This window comes from Gymnoscopelus microlampas (genome assembly GCF_963454915.1).
Source record: "Gymnoscopelus microlampas genome assembly, chromosome: 24".
Lineage (NCBI taxonomy): Eukaryota > Metazoa > Chordata > Actinopteri > Myctophiformes > Myctophidae > Gymnoscopelus > Gymnoscopelus microlampas.
The window spans coordinates 33,341,322-33,365,857 of NC_139961.1; the positions used below are offsets into that span (position 1 = coordinate 33,341,322).

Consider the following 24,536-nt stretch of genomic DNA (forward strand, 5'->3'; position numbering starts at 1 on the left):
ATTTACATCTAAATTGTACTAGTCTGCCAAAGGAAATTCCTCTCTATATCACTATTGAATAGAATAGATAAATAATCAAAGCTTTTTGGTTTCATTTGTAAGGGTGGAAAGTCCCTGTGACATCAAAGGTCCCTTATTTTCTTGCATTTTTTTAAAGGCCTATACATCAGATTGTTAATTCCTAGATACACAAGCTTTTCTGTAACCAAGTATCAATCTTCCATGTATTCCATAATGTGTCGGGGTGACCACAGTTACATGGTGGAACAACACATCACGTACAACAGAAGGTTCTCACATTTTCTCACTGTCCTCCTACTGTATCACAGTTCTACATCCCCTTGTTGCAGTGCTAATTTAAGGTTAAGGTGTTTGGTTTAGGCATATGGTTAATGTATTGCCAAAACGCTACTGGTTTCAGTCCACACATGGCTGGCATTTGATTAGTAGGCCTACAGTACATTAAATGACTGATGTGATTACCTTTTGTAAATCAACAAATTTGCCACAATCGTTAAGTTAGAGAAAGTGTCACAGTCTCTTTTTCACCAGGTGGATATGGCATTTTGGAACAGAACTTAAAAATGTCTACATTGTGTACCACAATAGTTGTGCCAGGGACCCCCCATGAGAGAAGGATTGTGTTGTTAAAACATTTCAAAAATATTTATTTCAAAATTGTACAAAAACAGCAGATTTATAAGCTTGTAGTTTGTAAAATAGGGTTGAAGTGGTAAAAAAATATTTTGATGCCATTAACCAATTTGCTGGGGATCCCGGAACCCACTTTGAGAACCACTACTCTATATGATATGATGATACGAGTTCTAATGTGAGTTCTGCATATAAATGTATGTTGCAAGTTTTCAGACAGTGATGTCGCCTTGCAAAATAATAGAGTGAACAACTTAAAAACAAACAATAGCTTTGAAAGAATAGTTTGTAACTTATGACAAATGGTAATGTTTAGACCTTAGCCTTCTCGATATGCATCTAATGATTTTCGAATGTTATGTCTGAGCAGTGCACTGATTATTATTATTATTTAATATAGCTCTCTATTCCTTACTGTTGTTAAGGTCATGATGTTGAAGTTATATAGACTGAAGCAAAGGTTTCTTTAGGTGGGTCTTTGCACATTTCCTGTGTAAACCTAAACCGGTAGTCTGGCTCTTTCATGTAAATCAAGTTCCGTCTCTCCAGGAAGTCAAATGTCACCACAATAATGTGTGCAATCCCCTGTATGTTTTTAGTTAGTCACTAACATACCACTTTCACTGATAGATATGGGAAAGTGACCTGTTATCTAAACGTATGGTAATATTTAATCACACTGTGGTGGTTTCATGCTTATATTTCACAACTCTTATTATACAGTATGTATCACTCACAAATAAGCTGCCAAAAAGTTGCCAAGCTTAATTTTTACTTGTTTATATTATGAAGATATCCAGTTTGGGAGACAAGCATTAATTTCTAGAATCCAGAATTATTTTAATGTTTTGCAGGTATGTTTGCACATACTGGTTATAAGTTGGCACATTACAGTGAATAACTATTAAGAATATTTACACAGTAAGTTCTAAAGTTAGTTAGAACTTAGAACAGTAAGTTCTAAGTTTTATCATTTTCTCCATGCAGGTCAAGATCATGACTGTGATCCAGCTTTTCAAAATTAAATGCTGCCACACTGGATACCTGTATCCAGTGTGACATACAGAGACTATGCATACATACTCATTTACTTATTAATACTTTGTATGTTGTTGATGTTTTCCCAATACAGGTCAAGATATTGATTGTGTGCCGGTGTAAATAAGGGACTCAAATGTCCCTTATTTTATTGCATTTTTCTAAAGGCCTATCAATCAGAATGTTAATTCCTAGATACACAAGCTTTTCTGTAACCAAGTATCTTATCTTTCATGTATTCCAGAAAGTGTTGAGGTGACCACAGTTACATGGCGGAACAACACATCTCGTACAACAGAAGGTTCTTACATTTTCTCACAGTCCTCCCATCACAGTTCTACATCCCCTTGTCGCAGTGCTTATTCAAGGTTAATGTGTTTGGTTTAGCCATACTGTATGGTTAATGTATTGCCAAAACGCTACTGGTTTCAGTCCACACAGGGCTGGCATTTGATTAGTAGGCCTACAGTACATTATCTTGTATATCAACAAATTTGCCACAATCGTTAAGTTAGAGAAAGTGTCACAGTCCCTTTTTCACCAGGTGGATATGGCAATTTGGAACAGAACTTCTAATTTTCTGCATTGTGTACCACCTCTTTTCCAGACCACATGGTACAAGTTGAGAAGGAATACAGCCTGGCGCCTATTGTGGTGTCTCTAGTTCTGTCTATATCTGTCAATATTTTCATCCTAACTGGGATTATCCTGTGGAAAATATGTCAAAGGTATTTTTTTTAAGCATAACTTCTCCTATAATTTGTAATAACTGCATAACTCTATCAGTACAAACTGAGACTCCAAATAAAGTATACAGACAAACTATAATTTAGTAATTCACTAATGTATACAAATGAGGGTTTGTTTATTTGCTCTGTAGAACATTTTCACAGCAGCATTTTGAAGATGCTGGCAGTGCCAGTAAGACCTATCAAATGAAACAATTAATGCTACCTTCTTCTGCATTAACCAGCCATCAAAGGGACTGATGTGAAAGGGTCCATTCTAATGCTCTCTTTAATGCTTTGCTTTCTTAACTGACTCTGCTATACTTTGTCTATGAAACAGAAGAACAAACCAAGGCAATTCCATCCCATCCATCACAGCAGCAACTCTTCATTCTCCAGTGAACAGTGTATGATTTTTTCCCCAATACTTTTCAACAAGCTGGGCTCAAATTTAATTTCATCCATTCATCTTCCGGGATGGAGGGATAAGATAAATAATAAATACACAATCGTCTAATTTCATTGTATTACATTTTATATACTTTTATTATCTGAAATGTGCTGAATTTTCATAGGACCAAGATGATCAAGACACATACACTGCTCTCCAGCACCCAGACAGTGATCTCTACCAGACTGTCTCATCAACATTGACCAGTCAGAACCCTGTGGTTCTCCCTACCAATAGAACCATGATTGGCAGCTCCGAAGACCAGGAAATGTCTGAAAGAGAGAGTGATGTTGGTCGACTCAGCAGGACAAGTAGTGCAATGTATGAAAATATCTGAAGCCAATGTGAGAGTCAAATTATGCTAATACTTGAATATTGAATATTACATTTGTTAAGACAAATGAGAGGAATATAAAAATTAGGGCTGTCAAAATAACTGACTTAACTGAGTTAATTAACTTATGAAATTAATTAGATTAAACATTTTAATGCAATTAATGCATGCTTAGAATGACCCGCCCCGTACATTCCATAATTCCACCCACTCTCAACGCTCTGTTCGCTCAGACATGGAGAGAGCGATTAAACATTTGAGTAGTTTGGCGGCCCTATTAATGTATCAGTTACAGAAGATAAACTAATTATGGGAAAGCATCAAGATTAGTTTATGACTTTATGACAAGTCCAATATTTTTTATAGAGCACAGTCTTATACAACGTTAATTAATAAGACAGTAATTATGAGGACAAGACTACACAGGACACATGGACCTTCCAGTAGACCCAAATGTGAGGGAATATAAATGGCTGTTTAAGTTTAATTCAAGTGTGAATGTTAAGCAGACCTAATAGAGAGAGGCAGTTTGTTCCACAGCATCGGACAGCAAACGCATGACGCCACTTTCAGATTTAACCAAGGCTGTGGAACAGACAGAGAACATATGGTTGGAGGATGTGAGTGAAGTGAACCTAGAGGTGGAATGAGGGCAAAGGTCAGAAATGTAGGATGAGGCCAGCCATTGTTGTACTTAGACAATTTAGATAGCATGTTATGTAGACAGATGCCAGGCCATTGTTGACCTGGCATCCTACAGTGTGTATAGTTTCAATGTACAGATTATTGACTTGTTTGGATATTCTTCTGTTAGACTGATGATAGGTTCTTGGTTTACTTATGATCCTAGATTACCATTTCTATGTATTTGATGTATTAACTTGTGTTGTCCTTGCTTACTGTAAATCGCTCTGGATTAAGAGTGTCTGCTAAATGCCTAAATTGTAATTGTAAATTGTACTTTAAAAACACAAACTACACCTTTCTGGGAAGTTGGTCTGACAGAGTCACGATTCGAATAACATCTTGATTTTTCAGAGTTATATCTCTTTACATCTCACTCTGTGCTCTGTGAAGGGCCCATTACTACGTTGTTCCTAAAACTCGCCTCATTACCTGGGGTAATGAGGCTTTTGCTTTGGAATGCCGTCTAAGGCATCTTTTAAATCACTTCTGAAAACCTACTTAAACATCAAGGCCTTTTCATAGTGTTTATTTTATTCAATCTTTTATCCGTGATAATCTCCATGTATGCCTTTTTCATATTTTTTTATTCATGTTATTTGATGGTATTTGTTTTTAATTGATGTTTATTTTATGTTTTGATTTTTACGTTGCCATTTTAACTCTCATTATATCTTGCTGTATTGTATATATTTTTGGTAAAGCACTTTGTAACCCTGTTTAGACAGATACGCTGGAGTTAAACAAAGCTCTCATTCTCAAAACCTACTGTACTTATCGAAACATCAGACTTTTATTTTGGGCGGTTCAAAACCAAAAAACAGGATTGGGATTACCTTAATAGCCGATCTGTGATCATAGTGTTATCTCAGGAAACATTATGTCAATAAGAAATCCAGATCTGATCCAATCATATAGTGATTAAAAGCTTTGAACTCTTGGGCCTTGGAGATTGAAATGATCTGCAATAAACATGGGGAGCTACTGTGACAACAGTGTGCAGACTCTAATACTTTTATTGTGGACCTCAGCTAATGGTTGATGGAGGACGAGATTATGGGGCAAATTCCATGTAGATAATAAATATGAAAGCCTTTACTATACAGTAACTCTTGGCAATATTGATCAGGGATCATAAAAATGATGTAATTTCTAATCTTTTTATGATAATCATAATCATAATCAAATGTCTCATTATCATGCTTTATAGGCCTTATGGCTTAAATACATAGTAATTGTATTTATAACATACAACATACCCAGCCTTTATTTTCCATGGGGGTGTTAAAACCACCTGATTGCTGACCGGTCAGTGCAAACAGTTTACCAGTTTGGAAATCCCAGCAGGATTACAGTCCCATTTGGTTTGCTTGATAGTTCCGCTTTGACAGAAAGAATCATCTGTGACTGCACAACACATCCGCACCCCTTTGCTGTACACCCACACATCCTCTACAAGCCCCAACCAAAGGTCTTAGATGGATGGGTTATGACAAGCATAGAGAAATGTAACATCAATATGATAATATAAATTGTTAAAATAATAAATAATATTGTTTCCCAGAAGCTGACAATGTTTTTACACTCTCTGAGATACAAATGGATAAATGAATGCTGAGGATTTTACAGCGTACCATGTCTTCACTTCTTTAAGGTTGGTCTCAGTCGCTTTCTTGAAATTATCAAAACAACTTGTTCAACCTCCACGTCATTTACATCATAATATAAGTTCCCATTATTTTGAACAAATTGCAAATGTTTTGGACCATTCATGCAAATGATTAAGTACAATATATAACATATTGGTTTTCTGTTGAATATTATCCCCCCCCCCCATACATGTAGGCATTAGTTCATTGCATAAGTCATTATGAAAAATGGTTGAACCAGTTGTCATAATTATATAATAATTATTGTTATAATTATTTTTTGTGTCCACTCCTGACCTCAGGTTAATCTTGACTTGTGAAGCATTAGATCAACCAATGATCAACCAGTTCTTTAAAACAGTGTTTTTATGGGTCACGAGTAAATATACATTGTATTAGTTTACAACAATCTTTCAAACATTTAGAAAGAAATCAAGAGATTCCATACATTTAAAAAATATTTTAAGAAGTAGTGAAATAGCAGATCTACAAGCTCACAACACGTCACAAAGCGACATGCTGTGGGCTTGTAGATCAGCTATTTTCACTAGTTTGGGTCCCGGGGAAACATCAAATTTCTATTTTGGGCCTCGAGCTAAAATGTGTGGGAACCACTGCTCTAAAATAGCTCAGAGGTGCAGAGGAAGATATCGTCACTACCTGGCAGGTATCTTGTATCTCCATATTTTATCTATTTTTAGGTTTTCTCATAAATGAACGCCCTTTTGTATATGTTATTATTACTTTAATACATCATTAATTTTCTGTATCACAATGACATGCTCAGTGGTGGAAAAAGTACTCACATTCTTTACTTAAGAATAAGTATCAATACTGCAATATAGAAGTACTCTGTTACAAGTGGAAGTTTAGAATTCAAAATGTACTTGAGTAAAAGTACAAACATATTGGTGTCAAAATGTACTTAAAAGTACCAAAAGTAAAAGTACTCATTATGCAGAAAGTCCCATTTCAAGTTTTCAAATGTATAAACATCTTTTGAAAATAGCAGATCTACAAGCTCACAGTGAACCTGTAGATCTGCTATTTTCAAATGACCGAAATGTATACAGGGCTGAAGTGGTTAATGTATGTTTTGTTAATAATCTAAATCTACAAAATAACTAGTACCGTAAGTTTTTAAATAATTGTAGTGGAGCAAAAGTACAATATTTGCCTCTGAGATATAGTGGAGTAGAAGTAAAAGTATTCGAAATTGGAAATACTCAAGTAAAGTACACATATTTCAAAATTGTACAGTACACATATTTCAAAATTGTACTTAAGTGCAGTACTTGAGTACATGTACTTTGTTACTTTCCACCACTGGACATGCTCTGTCAACAAGTTACTGTACAGACAGTAAAAGCATAAATGTGAATCCTGTCCAATCACTTGCAATCAATCTCCCACGTAATGTGTAACTTTGTACTGTTGAAATGCATATTTGCAGCCTTGTGCATTTTCAATCAGTCATCTATGCTTTAGCCATACTGAAAATAGTGACAAAGTGCCTCAGCATTTTGACTGCCTTGTTTGTAAACAATGACACAAGGACTTGTCATTCTGATGGCACTGACATGTTCATGGACATGAATATTTACTTTAGAGAAATAAACTAAGGATTCTACGCTAGTTACAGGCTTGTGCAGGTAATTCATGTGAGTGGTGCTGTTTGTACAAATTGTTTCAAGAAATGCACTTACGGTTTTGCAAATATTAAAGGGTGATTTAGACTGATCTACAGCAGATCTACAAAGCTCTTGACTTGTGAGCTTATACAGTAGATCTGCTATTTGCCGGGCACGACAGGATGACTTGAGATAATTAAGCGTCCATCAAACATTAACCAGGCAGATCAACATTAACCAGGCAGATCAACAGTACAAGGGGCCTCATCTAACCTGCATAGCACTATTCTGTTAGACAAAGGTCTGTCTTTATCAGATCCAAAGAAACTATAAAAAGATCTCCATCATGCCATGAGGTCACTCAGAGTGTATTTATTTTCTAAAAAGGAAGGACAGGGAGAGAGGTGACAATGCTTCACTCTGTGGGATTTGCTTTTCTGATGCTGCTGTCTCAGATTGGGGCGGCAACGGAGGAACGGTGAGTCTGGAGTGGAGATGGCAGGGATCTCTTGTGTCAAACACTGGTCTGCTATTATGATCAGTTATAGCAGTACAATGTGTTGCAGTACAACTATGAATACTTGTTTTCTGTAAAATGCTAAGTGACCGGTTCATAATATTATGTGTTCCAGTCAAGGCAGAAAAAGCTTCCCTTAATGCAGTCGACCATGGATTTCTGATAATATATTTGGAATGATTAGCCTATATAAATGTAGTCAATTTAGTCGTGATTACTTTCAGATATAGGCTTTAGTCCGGGGGTGGGTAGCATTTATTTCCAGAGGGCCATACTGAATTCAACAAAGGGAGTGAAGGGCCATACATTGCACAATTGAAATGAAACATGAAACATCTAATGCTGAATTCTGTAGAAATGTTATGAATTTGGTAGACTTAACAGATTGCTTTTACAATAAGCTATTTGTCAGTCTGATGTAGGTTGAAGATTAGTTAGATAAAACAATCCACTTCATATTTGTATACTATTGTTGCTCTTTGTGTGTACATTTTCTTACTCTGATTTTCTTTGAATATTAATTTTATTACATGCTTATTTGTATATTTGTTTTATTATTTGTTTTGCTAAAGGTAAAAATAAAGTGTTGATCATAAAAAAACCTAAAAAACAATCCACTTCAGTGGGGTATCAACTTTTAAATGAACACACTAATTAAAATCTTGCCAGTTGTTTGCTATGCACCACTTCAGTTACTGATGAAACATTTCATTATGTTATAAATGTGGACTCAAGTCCACATTTGTGGAGTATTTGATTTACTTTGAGTATCTTGCGGTACGGATTGACATGGTCCACATAGACGTGATTAAGAGCCACACAATAAGGTTTAGTGAGAAGCATTAACTAAATTACTCAAAATTGTTTGTAGAAAATAAAAAACCAAAACAACCAGCGACATAAAAATGGTCTTTGTTTACGTACAATATGGCAGCCTACGATATGTGACTAGATAATGACGGTGGTATGGTCCTTTAAATCCTAGTAACCATCTATTGATTGTTAACTTTTTCTTGTAATAAAAGGGTTCTGTTAGGCTAAAGTAGGCTGTCTTGGGTGGCCAAGTGCTACCATTTTAGGTGATAACACTTTCACCTTTTAGGTGGAAACGTTTTCACCGTGATCACCCAAAATGGTAGCATATACTATATTTATTAAAACTGATATATTTATAACTTAGTGCTTTTCTCTGGATATGACAAGAGGTAGAAAATACTGTAAGTAATCATTGTGTCTGTATAACATGTTGTTTTTGCTCTCTCTGTGTGTGTGTGTGTGTGTGTGTGTGTGTGTGTGTGTGTGTGTGTGTGTGTGTGTGTGTGTGTGTGTGTGTGTGTGTGTGTGTGTGTGTGTGTGTGTGTGTGTGTGTGTCAGAATGGAATATGACTACTACAAATACCACCCAATGATAGATGTAAGTGAATACACAATTCTTTTTTTTACTGTGCACCTGCAGGCACCATGTATGCTTGTGTTTTGGCAAGCACTCACACACAGATGCACACAAACATACATATGCAGTACAGTATTTACAAATGGACCAATCCTTAATTGCTCAATAGAACCTATTGACATGCTATCACTTAGTTTTGTTTAGATAGACAATGTGTTCCAGCTAGTCTTTACTATTGTTCTTTACAAAACAGAACTTCTTTCTTTTTTAGGTATGTACATATTGTTACTTTTTAAAGTAGTGATTGCTTTATTTAGTTGAGGACAGATAGAGGGAAGACTATAGTGGGTATGTTGCAATTATAGTTATCCAGTCAGCTACCTGCGTATTCCCTAGTCTTGATGTGTGTATTTCAAGGCTGTAATAATGGTTTCCTGTAACATCGCAGTCACATGATGTGCTTTTACCATAATGTAATCTACGCTGTTCTTCCCCACAGATCACCTCTTGGATGATCCAGATTGCCAAGGAATATCCTTCACTTGTGTCCATAGAGATTTATGGCGAGACATATGAAAACAGACCCATTAGCCTTCTCAAGGTAATCCACCTCCCTCACAACATACTGTATAAAAAACAGAGCCAAGCTTTCTCAAGGTAATCCAGCTATCCCCCAAATGTGTTTAGATTGGCGAGAGCACTGGAGAGACAACAAAGAAAGCTATCTGGATGGACTGTGGAATCCACGCTAGGGAATGGATCGCCCCAGCGTTCTGTCAGTACTTTGTCAGAGAGGTGCGTGTGCGTGTGCGTGTGCGTGTGTGTGTGTGTGTGTGTGTGTGTGTGTGTGTGCGTGCGTGCGTGCGTGCGTGTGTGTGAGAATCGGGTAGAATTTGTGCATCTCATTTATGTTCACAAACACATGTTCAACTCGCCCACCATCAGATCCTCCAGGCATACAAAACAGACCCAAAGATGACTGAGATGATGAAGAACGTGGACTTCTATGTGACCCCTGTGCTGAATGTGGATGGATACATCTACTCATGGAAGGATAACACAGTGAGCACCAATGTCTGATGTTTGCAGGAGCAGTAGCAGTAATGGAAACACTAGTGTTCATAGTTATAAAAAAGTACTCTGTGTCTCTGTGCCAAGAATGAATCATTCAATGATCATTTGTGCCCTAAGGCAAATGGTTTAGAACACTGTTTCCAAAACTGTGGGTCCCGACCCATGTCTGGGTCACGGACCAATTTTTATGAGTCGCGAGTAAAAATACCCTTTTTTCTTTTCCTATATTTAGAAAAAAAAATCGAAGGCATTTCATAAATAAAATGAAAGAATCGAATAATTAATAATAAGTAGTAAAAATAGTAGTGAAGTAGTGAAAATAGCAGATCTGTAGATCTGCTATTTTCACTAGTTTGGGTCCCGGGCAAAGGTCTAATTTCTCGTTTGGGTCTTGAGCTAAAAGGTTTGCACCACTGTGCTAAGGGACTGGGTGCATGCTAAAATGTAGATGACGAAAATAAGCCTCAGCAGAACTCCAAAAACCCTGCTTTAAAATTGTTTTACCTTTCTGAATTACATCAGATGTTTCCATCATTTTGGCAGTTAACTCGGGTTTATGTTTTACTTTTATGGTGCCCTAAGCAGCCTCGAAATGATAAGAAATTGTACAACATATTAAAATGCTCCCAATAAATGTAGTTGATGAATTACTTGGACACGCAAAGCTCAGTGGTCTTGTTCAGTAGTTAATGGCCACTAGAGATGAGAAGAAAGGCCTTTTCAGGTGCCAGCAGTGGGCTGTGTATTACAAATGAGTGTTAATTAATAGGGCATAATGTTTATTATAACCCACTATTCATCCATTTTGACTTCTGCAGACTCGACTGTGGAGGAAGTCCAGATTACCCGGACCTAAGGACTGTGTCTGTTTCGGTGGCACTGATCTCAACCGCAACTTCAATGCCACCTGGGGGAGTGAGTGTTCTTCTACAAATCTATGGGATGTAGTAGTGGTGGGTCTGGCAAAATAGGTAGTGGTCAGAGGGAGAGCATTAATACAATTTAATTTTGTATCTTTTTCACTGTTTTGGGCAGTTGTCCTGACCTCCATTACTACTGTATGAGTAAACTTGAATCAATCACTAGACTGCATTGTTGGCAACGATAAATTATAGAACAGGTTATTCCACACACAGACACACGCACGCATGCCTACTATGCACAAGTGTACATCGTGCAAGTGATAGAGACACCATCCTAGCCTTGCGCTGTACTGTCTTTTGCTAATCACATGTTGGATGTCTTAACTTTTGTGTTTTATCTCATTTTAACATGTCTGTTCCCTGTTATCTAGTACATCTTGATTAATGATATGCTGATGCTATGACTTCCTACTGTGAGGTACAATAATGAGTTCAAGCTGCTTAGATGGCATTTAGTACATTATTACTCAGATCTACAAAATCTGTTTTCAGAGACCCACTGCCACTGACATAAAACAAGAGCCCCAGACCCCCATTCAGTCCCCACTCTAACCGGCTAAACCTGTTTTACTGCTGGTTTCAGATGAAAAACAAATCGTAAATGTGTGCTCCCATGGCAACACTGTACCACATGGATAGTGCATTCATTGAATGAACTCAATACTTAGCAATTGCCATTTGTGAGCCTAATGATTAAACTGAGCTCAAGAGGTAATAATTGTATTCTTAGGGCTGTAACGATCAATTATTTTCTTAGCAATTATTCTATCGATTACTTTTTCCATTGAAAATATATATAATGAGTGAATTACAGTATATTTTATAATCTATGAAATATAGACCAACTAAAATGATTAGTCTGATTAACCAATTAAGCCCAATTGCCGTACGTTGTCTCACAAAACTAATGACAATATCCGATGTACACAACATGTCACATCGCAATGCATTGTGAGCTTGTAGATCAGATATTTTTTTATTTTTTAAACAAACTTTTTTTTTATATTCCCTCCAAAATGTATTTTTGTATTTAACTTTTTTTTTAAATAATCGATTAAATCGATTAGATGTATAAACTGTTGCACCCCTACTCCACAGCCGTCGGGGTGTCACGTAACTGCTGTTCAGAGGTATACTGCGGCCCCAACGCCCTGTCTGACCCCGAGGCTCGGGCCGTCACCGACTTCGTAGGGAGAATGAAGGACAACGTTCTGTGTTTCCTGACCATCCACTCCTACAGCCAGCTGATTCTGGTCCCTTACGGGAATCCCAATGTCACTGCCCCCAACTACAATGAGCTGGTACCAGAATCTACTTAAGAGGATAATCATACTGTTCATGAATAAAGACAGTTAAAAATATTGCCATGAAAACTTAACTTATACAAAAACAGACACTTCCATTTTCAACCTTGCTTGCGTGTACATGACCCACGTTATACTATTGATTGGTTTCTCAGATGGAGGTGGGTCTGGCTGCAGCAGATGCCATAAAGAAGGTTCATGGGATGAACTACACTGTGGGAACGTCTCCAGACATACTGTGTAAGTAGGAGCAGACCACTAGCAGCAGCAGACCTACACAAAAATCACCTATAGCTAGAAAAAGTGCTCCTCGGAGCACAGGTCTCCGCCAGGTCAGGTAGGTTATTGTGGTGGCGCTCTAATAAGCCATTGTGAAAAGGGTGCCATTTCTTCTTGGCCTCTGATGGCAATCGGACACTGTATTCATGATTTGAGGCATTTTGTTTCCATTTTCTTTTGCTAAATTAGATCACATAGTCTTGATCACATGACTATAGAGATCATGTGTATCGATGTGCATGACATTTGGATCAAATCTGACGGAGTAATATCCGAAAATGTATTTTACATAAGTCGGCCTCCTGGTGGCGCTATAAAAAGGCAGATGTTAAAAATGCAGGGCAAAGGTTTTTCCTTGGCCTCTAGGGAGTGCACATACAAAGTTTTACACAGATCGGTGCAGTTACAGTATAGGTAAAAACATGAATCGGGCCGTTATAGCTCCACCATGAGGCTCATTTGAAAGTTTTCAAGTGCCATTTCTTCCTCGGCCTAGTGGGAATGTACGTGCAAAATTTCACGGAAATTGCACACTGTGTTCATGATTTGAGGCATTTTATTCAAAACTGAGCACTCCTGCAAACTTTGGAAGCCATTCTTAGCCAATCAGGATGGAATCTGAAAGACCCGTTTTGTTTAATGATTATAGAGATACTTTGTACCGATTTGCATGACGTTTGGACAAAATCTGTAGGAGTACTGTCAAAACATGTGTTTTGCAAAAAGCGGCCTCCTGGTGGCGCTATAATAGGCCCATATGAAAAATGTGGGCCAGAGGTTCTGAATTGGCATCCAGGGAGTGTGTGTGCACAGTTTCGCTGCGATCATGACAACGGTGCGGGAGATTAGCTGTTCACAGACGGACGGACGGACAGGGTGCAAAACAATGAAAACAGCAACGTTCTAAAAGGCGATTGGGTCTTTGCCTCCAGGGGCCCCTGGGCTTTAAAATGACCTGAGGAGATCAAGCTAGCAAGTTCAGCGTTCCCTTTTAAATCACTTCTTAAAACACACAAAATTCACCTACAGAACACTGCATGACATTACATTACATTGACGAGTGCCTCATCTTTTTCCGCAGACCCGAATTCTGGCTCTTCAAGAGACTGGGCTCGCCAAGTGGGGATCCCCTTCTCCTACACGTTCGAGCTCCGGGACAAAGGCCAGTACGGCTTCAAGCTGCCAGAGGAACAGATACAGCCTGCGTGTGAGGAGGCGTATGCCGGAGCCCTGCACATCATCCACCACGTGCACGACAAGACTTTCAACGGTGCAGTCCTCACCGCCACCGCCACACTGTGGACCACACTGCTGGCGGCATTCGTCACTGGCACCGCAGCACTGTGAGAGCGGCGCAACATCGTTCTATGATGGACACTCCCACTGCGTTCACGCAGTCTGCTAAGCGTTGTTCGTTCGTAGGCCTGGATAGACTAAATATGTCTGAGCAGTGAGCAGAAACTGAGATGATGAAGAAGAGATCTGAAATGTTTGATTTTAAAAATGTATTTCATGGGGCCTGGAGAGTTTTGTGTACAAATGAAAGTATTTGGTTATTTATGTTTTTATCCCAAAAAATGTTGTGTTGGGGTGAGAGTTTTCTATTTGGGGTAATTTTACTTATGTTCCACGAGGCACTAAGTGGATCGTAATTACACTGTATTCTACAGGAATAAATCCTGCACTTCAGTCCTGTCCAGGTGTAGACTCATTTAGAATGTAATGGTTGTTTTAGAGACAGATTCAGCATGGTATTACCAACAAATGTAGTCTACATTCCATTTAGTCTTCTAAATCCCTTCTGTTTTGTAATCCCTTCTGTACACTTGCAAACTATGTCAATAAATATTTGAAGACACAATCTCTCTGGTGTACTTTGAGAAAGTAACAGAGATTACATTCAAGAGTTTTGCAAGAGTTTTTTCCCCCAAGCTATCAGACTTGTGAACTCTAAATAAGTGCAATATCCTCTATCCTTTCTCCTATATGCTGCTGAGGACTCCTTGCTGTGCAATATTGTTGGGTGGATTTCGTCTCATTATGAACTGACTGTGATTGTATTAGTGGTGTTTTCTGCATTCTGCATAATGAGGGACATTCTGCATAATGAGTACTTTCTACTGTTGGTACTTTAAGTACATTTTTATACTATTTCTTAAGTAAAACATTTGAACACTTTTTCCACCACTGGAGGGAGGATGAGTCTCTGGCTGAAGGTGCTCCCCCTCTGTTACATCAGGCAGAGAGGGAGTATAAAGGAGGGATTCAAGCCCCAGTTGGGCCCTATATCTGTCCATTTCCTGCAAGCACTCAAACTCATGAGATCAGTTTTAGCACACACACGGGGAAGTATTTTGAAATAACTATTTGTTTAAAGTACTGAAATGTACTCTGTATGATTTAATAGGTGGAACCAGATTATGTTGTGTTGCAGTAGTAATACTATTGGTCAAATCTACACTGCTAGGGAGGAGAGGTGGGCTTAGAGACAGTACGAAGATATCTGAAAAGTCAGGGACTTCTCAACTGAATGCCATGGTGCCATATCTGGGATTTGCTTTTCTGATGCTGCTATGTCGGATTGGTGCGACAACAGAGGACCGGTGAGTCTGGAGTGGATATGCCAAGGAGGGTAACAATTTAGAATATACTACTAATAAATAGTTAATAGCTCATGAACTATTAGTAAACTACTTATTAGTGATTTGTTAAAGCTGCACTATGTAACTTTCCTCTTCTACCTTGGATTTGAACCCGGTTTCCTGCGCAATGCTGACATTTTTACCAACTAATAGAGCCTGCCTGCTTGCTCAGGGGATAAATTGTATCTTGACCATCAGGTAAAAGTTTGTGTCAGATGATGATCCAGTGTCTAGGTGAGACATGACCTTTGACACGATCTAAATGTCTCAATAGAAGAGCAGAGAGACTAAATACAACCACCTGACGCCAATTGTACCTTTAAGTATGTGTTGTATTTAGACAATAGTGCACACACTGTCTGGAGCTGTACAGGCACGAAGAACATTGTGACAGGTACGATTTATGACAAACATCTGGAGTTCCTCCAATCCCCCCTGTACCATTCCTCGGTTTAAGTTACATGCATAACACACACACACATACTAGAGAGATACTGTAGCACACACACCTATAGCTCTGTGGACATCCAACACACATGAGTGCAGCGTGTGCATATCAATACGGAGGGACAAAGAAACCCCGGCCCCCTGTTACCCTGCCCCTCCCACCGGCCACTCCCACCGGCCACACACAGCAAGGCAGATGGACTCCTGCATGGAGCCACGGTACTCTGTTTTTATCCAATAAATCGACTTGAGGAACAACTTGTCTGGACCTTTCAACTATGTTTCACACTTGTACAATATACAACATGTGTTAATAGTTGATTAATAACTTTGATGAGTAAAAGTAAACCCTTTCTGCTGCCAACTCCTCCTACTATTCTAACATCATCAGTACTAGAAAAGGCTACATCAGAGCCTTCTTCTTTAGTCCACCAGCCACCTACTACACCCACCAGCACCCTCCCTGCACCTACAGCTGGCCTTCCATAAACACAAATTAATACATGTTTAAGAAGGGTAACAAATTATTATTTAAAGGTTAATAAATGTATTTGTTGAGACCATGTCAACAGTTTATTAGTCTCGCATGGCCAGGCTGTTGCCTCCCACAGTTTTCAAATGCTTCCGTCATATACACTCTGGAGCACGGAAGCTCTGAAAATGATCAAACGATAAAGCTGATGTGACGCCTCCTCCCCACCTCTGTTTCGTCGTGCAAATGTATCCTAATATAAATGAAAATAATCTAAGCATATATAGCTTGCTGCTTAGCAGAAATGGAAATTTTAAAATAAAATGTAAAGATATTTTTTAATATATTTCCGTGAACGGAAATGACGAACATATGCCAGTTTCCTGCCTCGGATTTTGGGAGGTGTAGTTCCAGACTCTATATAGCATTCGGAGATTGTGGAATAGTTGTCTGGCTCGGCGAGACCGAGTTTATAGACGTTATTGGGACTCTATTCTAAAGTTGCAAATAAGTTTTCCTCATTTACTAATGAACAAACATACTCAGTGAGTTTGTTCGTTCAGAAGGCCTGAGCACTGCTATTTACCTCAGTATTTCTTTATAGGTACAAAATACTGTAACACTTTGTGCCTGTATGACATACTGTGTTTATTTGGTCTGTGTGTATGTGTGTCTAACAGAGTGGAATATGACTACTACAAATACCATCCAATGATAGAGGTAAGTGAATACACACTCACTGTGTACCTGAAGGCACCATGTAAGCTAGTGTTTTGGCAAGCACTTACACAGGGATGCACACAAACAGAAACAAACACACACATGACCAAGTCCTTAATTGCGCAATAAAACCTGTGGGAAAGTTTTGATTAAAAGGTCAACACACTATCCAGCCAACTAACGGAGATGGTGTACTCCCTATATAGTTGAGCTATTTCAAAACTGTAATGAGTTTGGCCTTTTTCAAAACAATTGCTTAGTTGAACCTGCAACATCGCAGTCATATAACAAGCTTTTACCATACAGTGTTGCTACTCTGCTCTTCTCCACAGATCACCTCTTGGATGGAGCAGATTGTCATGGAATACCCTTCACTTGTGTCCATAGTGGCTTACGGCAAGACTTATGAAAACAGAACAATTAGCCTTCTCAAGGTAACTAACCTTCCACATTACTTATTGCGCACAACATTAACAAATAAGAACATTATCAGTCCCCATTTTGCAATTGAAGTTATTGATTCTGTGTGTGTGCGTGTACCATAGCAATGAGTCTATTCTTGAAATCTGTTCTTTAGATTGGAGAGAGCACTGGAGAGATAAAAGAAAGTAAGAAAGCTATCTGGATGGACTGTGGAATCCACGCTAGAGAATGGATCGCCCCAGCGTTCTGTCAGTACTTTGTCAGAAAGGTATGTGTATATGTGTGTGCGCGCACGCGTGCATGCGTGCGTGCATATAAACTGTGAATGGGGCAGAATGTGTGCATTTAATGTTTTCAAGAGTGCATATTCAACTGGCCCACCATCAGGTCCTCCAGGCATACAAAACAGACCCAAAGATGAGTGAGATGATGAAGAACATGGACTTCTATGTGACCCCTGTGCTGAATGTGGATGGATACATCTACTCATGGAAGGACAACACAGTGAGTACCAATGTCTGATGTTTACAGGAGATGCAGTAATGGAAACGCTAGTCTTGATGCCCAGAATCAATCCTTCAGTCATTATGTGTGCCCTTGGTGAATGGTTTGGAAGATCTACTCATCTTCTGCGACTGGGTGCATCTAAAATGATGATGAAAATAAGTGTCAGCGTAACTTAAAAAAAACTGCTTTAAATTTACTTTATACCTTTATCAATTCCATCAATGTTTCCATTGTTTTGTCGGTTATCTCTAGTTTATCTTCTACTTTTAGCCTGGAAAAGATCAGAAACTGTACATCGTATTCAAATGCTCCTAATAAAATCAGTTGGTGATTTGAAGAAAGGCCTTAAGGGTCTTGAAGGGCCATCCATCAAGTGTGCCTATATTCACATTATGATTCCAGGCAATATTTGAATTTGAAAACTTAAAATAAGCCTACGGTATATACAATTTATGAGTGGGAAAACCAATATTTGTACAGAAATGTGTAGTGCTCAGATTTAATTTATAGATTGATTGATTGACTGATAGAATGCCTGGAACAAATTAATTAAACCATTTTGACTTCTGCAGACTCGACTGTGGAGGAAGTCAAGATTACCCGGACCTGAGGACTGTGTCTGTTTCGGTGGCACTGATCTCAACCGCAACTTCCATACCAACTGGGGGAGTGAGTGGTGTTCTACAAATCTATGGGATATAGGGGTGGGTCAGACTAAATAAGCAGCGGTCCAAATGTATTATTTATTTATTTTTGAGAGCACAGGCTATATAGGCTATAGTTTAGTCTCACTAGATTATTGATATGCTAATTATGTACATTATATTATATTATATTACTATAACTTCCTACTGCGAGATCGGACAACATCAAACAAGAGCCCCAGATCCCCATTCAGTCCCCATGGCTAAAACTGTTTTTGTTTGAGATGCAACACAATTGTAAATGTGTGCTCCCACAGGCTAAAACTGTTTTTGTTTGAGATGCAACACAATTGTAAATGTGTGCTCCCATGGCAACACTGTACCACATGGCAAGCAAATTCATTGAATGGACTCGATACTTAGCATGTGTCAGCGGATTATATTTTGTAATCAACTAAATTGATTAGTTGGATTAACCAATTAAGCCTGATTTTATACTTTGTTGTACATTGTCTCACAAAACAAGCTACAATAGCCGATGTACAAGGTCACAATGCGTCACATTGCAACGCATTGAGCTTGCAGATCAGATAATTTTATTTAACAAACATTTTTTATATTCCCTCCAACATTTATTATTTTATTTAAATATGTTTTATAATCAATAAATTGATTAGTTTGATAAACTGTTGCACCCCTACTCTACAGACATCGGGGTGTCACATAACTGCTGTTCAGAGGTATACTGCGGCCCAGAGGCCTTGTCTGACCCCGAGGCTCGGGCCGTCACCAACTTCGTAGGGAGAATGAAGGACAACGTCCTGTGTTTCCTGACCATCCACTCCTACAGACCACTGATTCTGGTCCCTTACGGGCATCCTAATGTCACTGCCCCCAACTACAATGAGCTGGTACCAAAGTCTAAATAGAGGATAACCATACTGTTTATGAATAAAGACAGTTGCATTATAAATATTACAATATTATTATATATTATATAAATATTACCATGAAAACTAAACAATTTTCAACCCTGCCTGTATGTAAATTACCTACTGTACAACGTTATTACTATTGTTTGGTTTCTCAGATGGAGGTGGGTCTGGCTGCAGCAGATGCCATACGGGAGGTTCATGGGATGAACTACACTGTGGGAAGGTCTCCAGACATACTGTGTAAGTAGGAGCAGACCACTTGCAGCAGCAGAACTACACAAAAATCACCTATAATAACACTGAACACAGCACTGAAAAGAAGATTGGGCCTTTGCCACCAGGGCCCCTGGGCTTTGAAATGACCTGCCTGGGGAGATCATAATAATACATTCTATTTTATTTATAACGCACTTTAGATTCTTGCAAATCTCAAATGCAATAGGGTTTAAAAGCATTGGCATAAAACAGCAAAGGCAACCAAACCACTACATGGGACTCTACTAGGCTAAAGGGTTAATTTAAAAACTAGGTAAAATCAGGGCATAGAAAAAAAACAAAGGCCCAAGAATAATGAAGACAACGCTTTGTTAAAAAGGTAGGTTTTTAGTCCATTTTTAAAAGCATCAGTGGACTGTGGTGCTCGGGGATCAGGCTAGAAAGTTCAGTGTTCTCTTTTAAATGACTTCTTAAAACACACAAAATTCACCTACAGAACACTGCACGACAAGTTCTCTTTTCATCTTTCTCCGCAGACCCACATTCTGGCTCTTCAAGGGACTGGGCTCGCCAAGTGGGGATCCCCTTCTCCTTTACGTTCGAGCTCCGAGGGGGGGCGCACGGCTTCAAGCTGCCAGAGGAACAGATCAAGCCTGCGTGTGAGGAGGCGTACGTGGGAGCCATGCACATCATCCACCATGTGCACGACAAGAACTTCGGTCTTCGGCGGTGACGGTGCAGTCCGTCACCGCCACGCTGCGGACCGCACTGCTGTCTTGTATTTCAAGTGCCATTTTAATCTAGGCCGTATGTGCCAAGAGGCACTAAGTGGATAGGTAATAGGTAATTTTACTATATTCTACAGCAGGCACATTTGGATCAATAGGCGTGGTGTGGGAGAAAAAGCTTGAAATTAAATAATTACTGTAAAGGGCTTGATTGAATTTGTTGCACGATACTACGTGCAACAAATTATATCAAGACCAGGCATTATTTAACTGAAATATGCGAGTGGTCCAGAGTTCAAAAAAGATTGAGAACCACTATTCCTATCCCACGATTACCCTTAAACTCATGTTAATATAATGATTTGTATGTGAGTGAGCAGACACATGCAATTATACCAGTTGAGATTCTAACTCCCTTTTCTGTGGAATTTCGAGATTCTAACTCTCTTTTGTACTGTTCCGTGGAATAAAATAAAATAAAATAAGAATCATACATTACTAAATGCATGGTCAGGGACCACATGCAATACCTTCACGGACCACCAGTGGTCCACGGACCACCTGTTGAAAACCCCTGTTTTACAGGAATAAATCCTGCCCTTCAGCCCTGTCTGGAACGGGTGAGGATTCATTTAGACTTTAATGGATGTTTCAGAGACAGATTCAACATTCAGCATGAAATATTACACCAAATGTAGTCATTCCAATGTAGTCTTCAAAATATGTTGTAATCCTTCTGTACAATTGTAAACTAAGTCAATAAATATTTGAAGACAAAAATTTCTCTGGTGGACTTTGAGAAAGTAACAGTGACTGTAAACCACTTAAACCCTACTGTATATACTTTGCAATCTCAGTCTACCAGGGTTCTACACTTGGTACGCTCAGTTTTTCCTTCTACACCAAATTTCTTGGCTGAAAATGGCCAATCTACAAGCTCACAGTCACAGCGTATTGCAAGCTTGTAGATCTGCTATTTTTGCCATTTGGTTATGGGCTGCATTATCATTGTAACTAAAAAACAGTAAACAGTATTCCACAGTGCTAAAAACCAGAAAACAAACAGAAAACAATATCGTAAGACAGTTGCTACTTGCTATATGATAGTGAGCAGATTCAGTGTCCCATGGTGACACAGGGCTGCGCAGAGTCCATGAAAGGCTGGAATCTTTGTCGTCTCAGACAGGCTAATGGCAGGAACAGCTGCTCCTCAGGGGGAAACTCATCCCAGTGAATCCAGCTCCACCCTGGTCAAGGAAAATAATAATCACATGGTCAGGTGTGTTTGGAATGTTCAAAATACAGTTTCAGTGAACTGATAGTGTTAATTTATATTAATTCATTTATACGATTTGTTTTATTTCGTTTTCATTCAAATATCAAACATTCAAACATCGGTCTACTATTTTTTGGGACTTTTTGTTACCTTAATTTGGTTAATTCGGTACAAAAAATGTACTCCATGAAGTGTAGATGTCGGAGGTTTTTTCTTTTTTCTTCATCCCAAAAGTGGGGGGGATACCCCACCCCCCCAATGGAACTGAGTATGTTCCCCCGCCCCCCTCCTGCGTCCCTGGTCCTCAGGTAGGAACCTGCTTGTGGTTCCAGAGTCCAGTTTTTTTTCCTCCCATGGATTCCTTGATTTTCCACACCATTTTGCATTTTCATCAAAACTCTTTGCTCATACAGATTTTGCCCCAAACTCACCCAAATCGGGTGAGTTTTATGTCTGTGCTCATGTGATCAAGAGGTATCTGTCAGCTTTTTCCAGATTCTATTCAGATTGGCTACGATTGGCTTTCAAAGTTTGTGGGAGGGGCCCATTTTGCACAAAATGGCACAAATCACGAACGCAGCGTTCGATTACCATGAAACTTTGCACACACACTCCCAGTAGGCCACCCCAAAGTTTTCAAATAAGCCTCATGGTGGCGCTATAACAGCCCGCTTCACGTTTTGGCCTATAACTATTGGTCTAGATAACCTTGGCTCATGATGTAACTTCCCATATAGGCCCGACTATTTGTGCCAACTACATTTTCTCCAAAACTCACACAAATCGGTACACAATATCTCTGGAGTCATGTGGTCAAGATATATCAGTCAGATTTCTCATATACCATTCCAATTGTCTATAAAAGCCTTCCAAAACGTGCAGGCCCTAGGTAGACAACCCAGCCTGGCAGAGACCTGTGCTCTGAGGAGCACTTTTCTAATAATAACATGTGATGAGTTTAGTTGTTGACCGGGAGGCCTGGCTCCATACTGTGTCACACAATGAATATGAGAGAGAGAGAGAGAGAGAGAGAGAGAGAGAGAGAAAGAGAGAGAGAGAAAGAGAGAAAGAGAGAAAGAGAGAAAGAGAGAGAGAGAGAGAGAGAGAGAGAGAGAGAGAGAGAGAGAGAGAGAATGAGAGAGAGCGAGAGAGAATGAGAGAGAGAGCGAGAGAATGAGAGAGAGAGCGAGAGAGAGAGAGTAAATGCTCTGTGATGCAACATGTTGCAAGGGGTGATACTGAAATATGAATTAGGATTTAAGGCAGAGAGGAAAAACGTATTGTAGTAGCCACGCGCTGCGCCACAAACCTTCATTCTTCTCTGGCTCCAGGTTGACTGGCTCCGCAGGGTGTGTCCTGTCCAGTTCACCTTGCATGATGATGGTCACATAATGGTACTGTTCCTCCAACTTGATGGAGTTCACCACAGACGCAAAGCGCACGTTAATCAAACGCACCCCTGCCTCTTCCATCACTTCTCTGTGGGCACACTCCTCCCACGTCTCCCTTTCAAACGAGACAGAAAATTCAGCATCACATTCTGACACCACGGTTAAATCAAATATGTGCATTACTCCCAAAAAGAACAGTATAGACCACTTGACCAATCATGAAGTTGGGTCCGGGGACCACCAGGGGTCCAAATGAACCCTTATGGGTCTGTAACTCGAAGAGTGTACAAATAAACCAAACAAACACTCAATCAGTGGTCCTTGAGGGGGTTCCAGGGGGTCCCCAGACAAATTAATAGTTAGGAACCAAATTGAACCTTGTGTGTCTGTAACTCTGAGTGTACAAATGGAACCAAATGGACCAACACTGATGATGATACTACTGTGTAGATTGGGACCCCCAAGAAGTCAAAATGATTGAGTCCCGGGCATATCTTTTCAAATGGGGGTCCCTGGGCTAATATGTGTCAATGTGGGGGTCCTTGGCGCAAAAAAAGGTTGAAAACCACTGCTCTATAGCAATGAGTACTTTGAAAATATAGACTTTTAACCAAAGAAAATCACTACCCTGCCTAAAATTGGGAAAGTAATTGAGCACCACCACTGAGTAGTGTTCTGCTCACCCAAACTCTAAGTGCCCCCCAGGGAGCTGGTAGGTTCCATGACCCATGGCACCTCTTCGTCTTCCAACCAGCACACACTGAGGGTTCTGTGGGTCTGTCACCAGCACACCCACTCCCACTCCTGGACGTTTAACCGTTATCTCTGACATCCTTTCACACGTATTTACACTTTAAAACATTACTGACAAATCCTGGACTAATGTTGACTTGTTGGAACCACCATTATATCACACCGCTCTGTCTATTTACAAACATACACGTGAAGTTCTTCCCAACCCCAAGTCTCATACTTCCGTGATGCCAGATTTTGCGAGAGAAATAAGCATCCATAAACCAGCAGGTCTATGAAAACAAGCCCAAAAGAAGGTACTAGGCTACGGCTATTAGAAAATAGCCATTTATTTTTCAAAAAATAGAAAAAGATAAAAGATCTAGTCATTTTGGAATGTTTTTGCAGGACAAACACATATTAATTTTGGGGTCCTCCTTGACATGAAAATGTTTGATCACCACTGGTTTAAACAACATTAGGAAACAAGACCAAATAACTTATGCAGCTACACTTTAGAAACCAGCCAAAAGACCGCAACCACCAATATTTACAAGCGACTTTACAGAAAATCAAGCCCAAAGTCACTTATAATAAGCGGGCATGGCAACCCTGCTCCACTGTTATTTCAATGGCTCTGGTTGCTGCTCGTGGCGTTACCGCCATCTACTGGCTGAGAGGTCCAATTCAAGGTCAGTATGCTGATGTGAGATTACTTACAGTGGAAGTAAAAGTAAAGAACGT

At 39.4% G+C, this 24,536-nt stretch overlaps 3 protein-coding genes across 4 annotated transcripts; 2 read left to right on the top strand and 1 right to left on the bottom strand.

Moving 5' to 3' along the window:
* Positions 1-5,485: 5,485 nt before the first annotated feature.
* LOC311040888 (carboxypeptidase O-like) lies at positions 5,486-14,299 on the top strand. Its single transcript, XM_084051269.1, has 10 exons — positions 5,486-5,543; positions 7,557-7,647; positions 9,061-9,100; positions 9,579-9,680; positions 9,767-9,874; positions 10,025-10,141; positions 10,972-11,068; positions 12,175-12,377; positions 12,536-12,620; positions 13,741-14,299. The coding sequence occupies exons 2-10, from the start codon at positions 7,580-7,582 to the stop codon at positions 14,004-14,006; spliced, it is 1,086 nt and encodes a 361-aa protein (XP_083907395.1). The 5' UTR covers positions 5,486-5,543; positions 7,557-7,579; the 3' UTR covers positions 14,007-14,299.
* Positions 14,300-15,232: 933 nt separating this feature from the next.
* On the top strand, positions 15,233-20,680 carry LOC311040659 (carboxypeptidase O-like; the record flags this gene model as incomplete). Its single annotated transcript, XM_084050988.1, has 9 exons — positions 15,233-15,291; positions 16,901-16,940; positions 17,273-17,374; positions 17,518-17,631; positions 17,751-17,867; positions 18,443-18,539; positions 19,223-19,425; positions 19,605-19,689; positions 20,202-20,680. The coding sequence occupies 9 exons, from the start codon at positions 15,233-15,235 to the stop codon at positions 20,396-20,398; spliced, it is 1,014 nt and encodes a 337-aa protein (XP_083907114.1). The 3' UTR covers positions 20,399-20,680.
* Positions 20,681-20,892: 212 nt separating this feature from the next.
* On the bottom strand, positions 20,893-24,014 carry nudt15 (nudix (nucleoside diphosphate linked moiety X)-type motif 15). Of its 2 annotated transcripts, none has more exons than XM_084051721.1 (3): positions 23,744-24,014; positions 22,963-23,175; positions 20,893-21,640 (listed from the first exon to the last, which is right to left on the bottom strand). In XM_084051721.1, exons 1-3 carry the CDS (start codon positions 23,890-23,892, stop codon positions 21,616-21,618), a joined length of 387 nt encoding a protein of 128 aa, XP_083907847.1. In that variant the 5' UTR covers positions 23,893-24,014; the 3' UTR covers positions 20,893-21,615. The 2 variants fall into 2 exon arrangements, with proteins under 2 accessions (XP_083907847.1, XP_083907846.1); XM_084051720.1 differs by having other exon boundaries at positions 20,901-21,640; positions 22,979-23,175.
* Between the last annotated feature and the right edge of the window lie 522 nt (positions 24,015-24,536).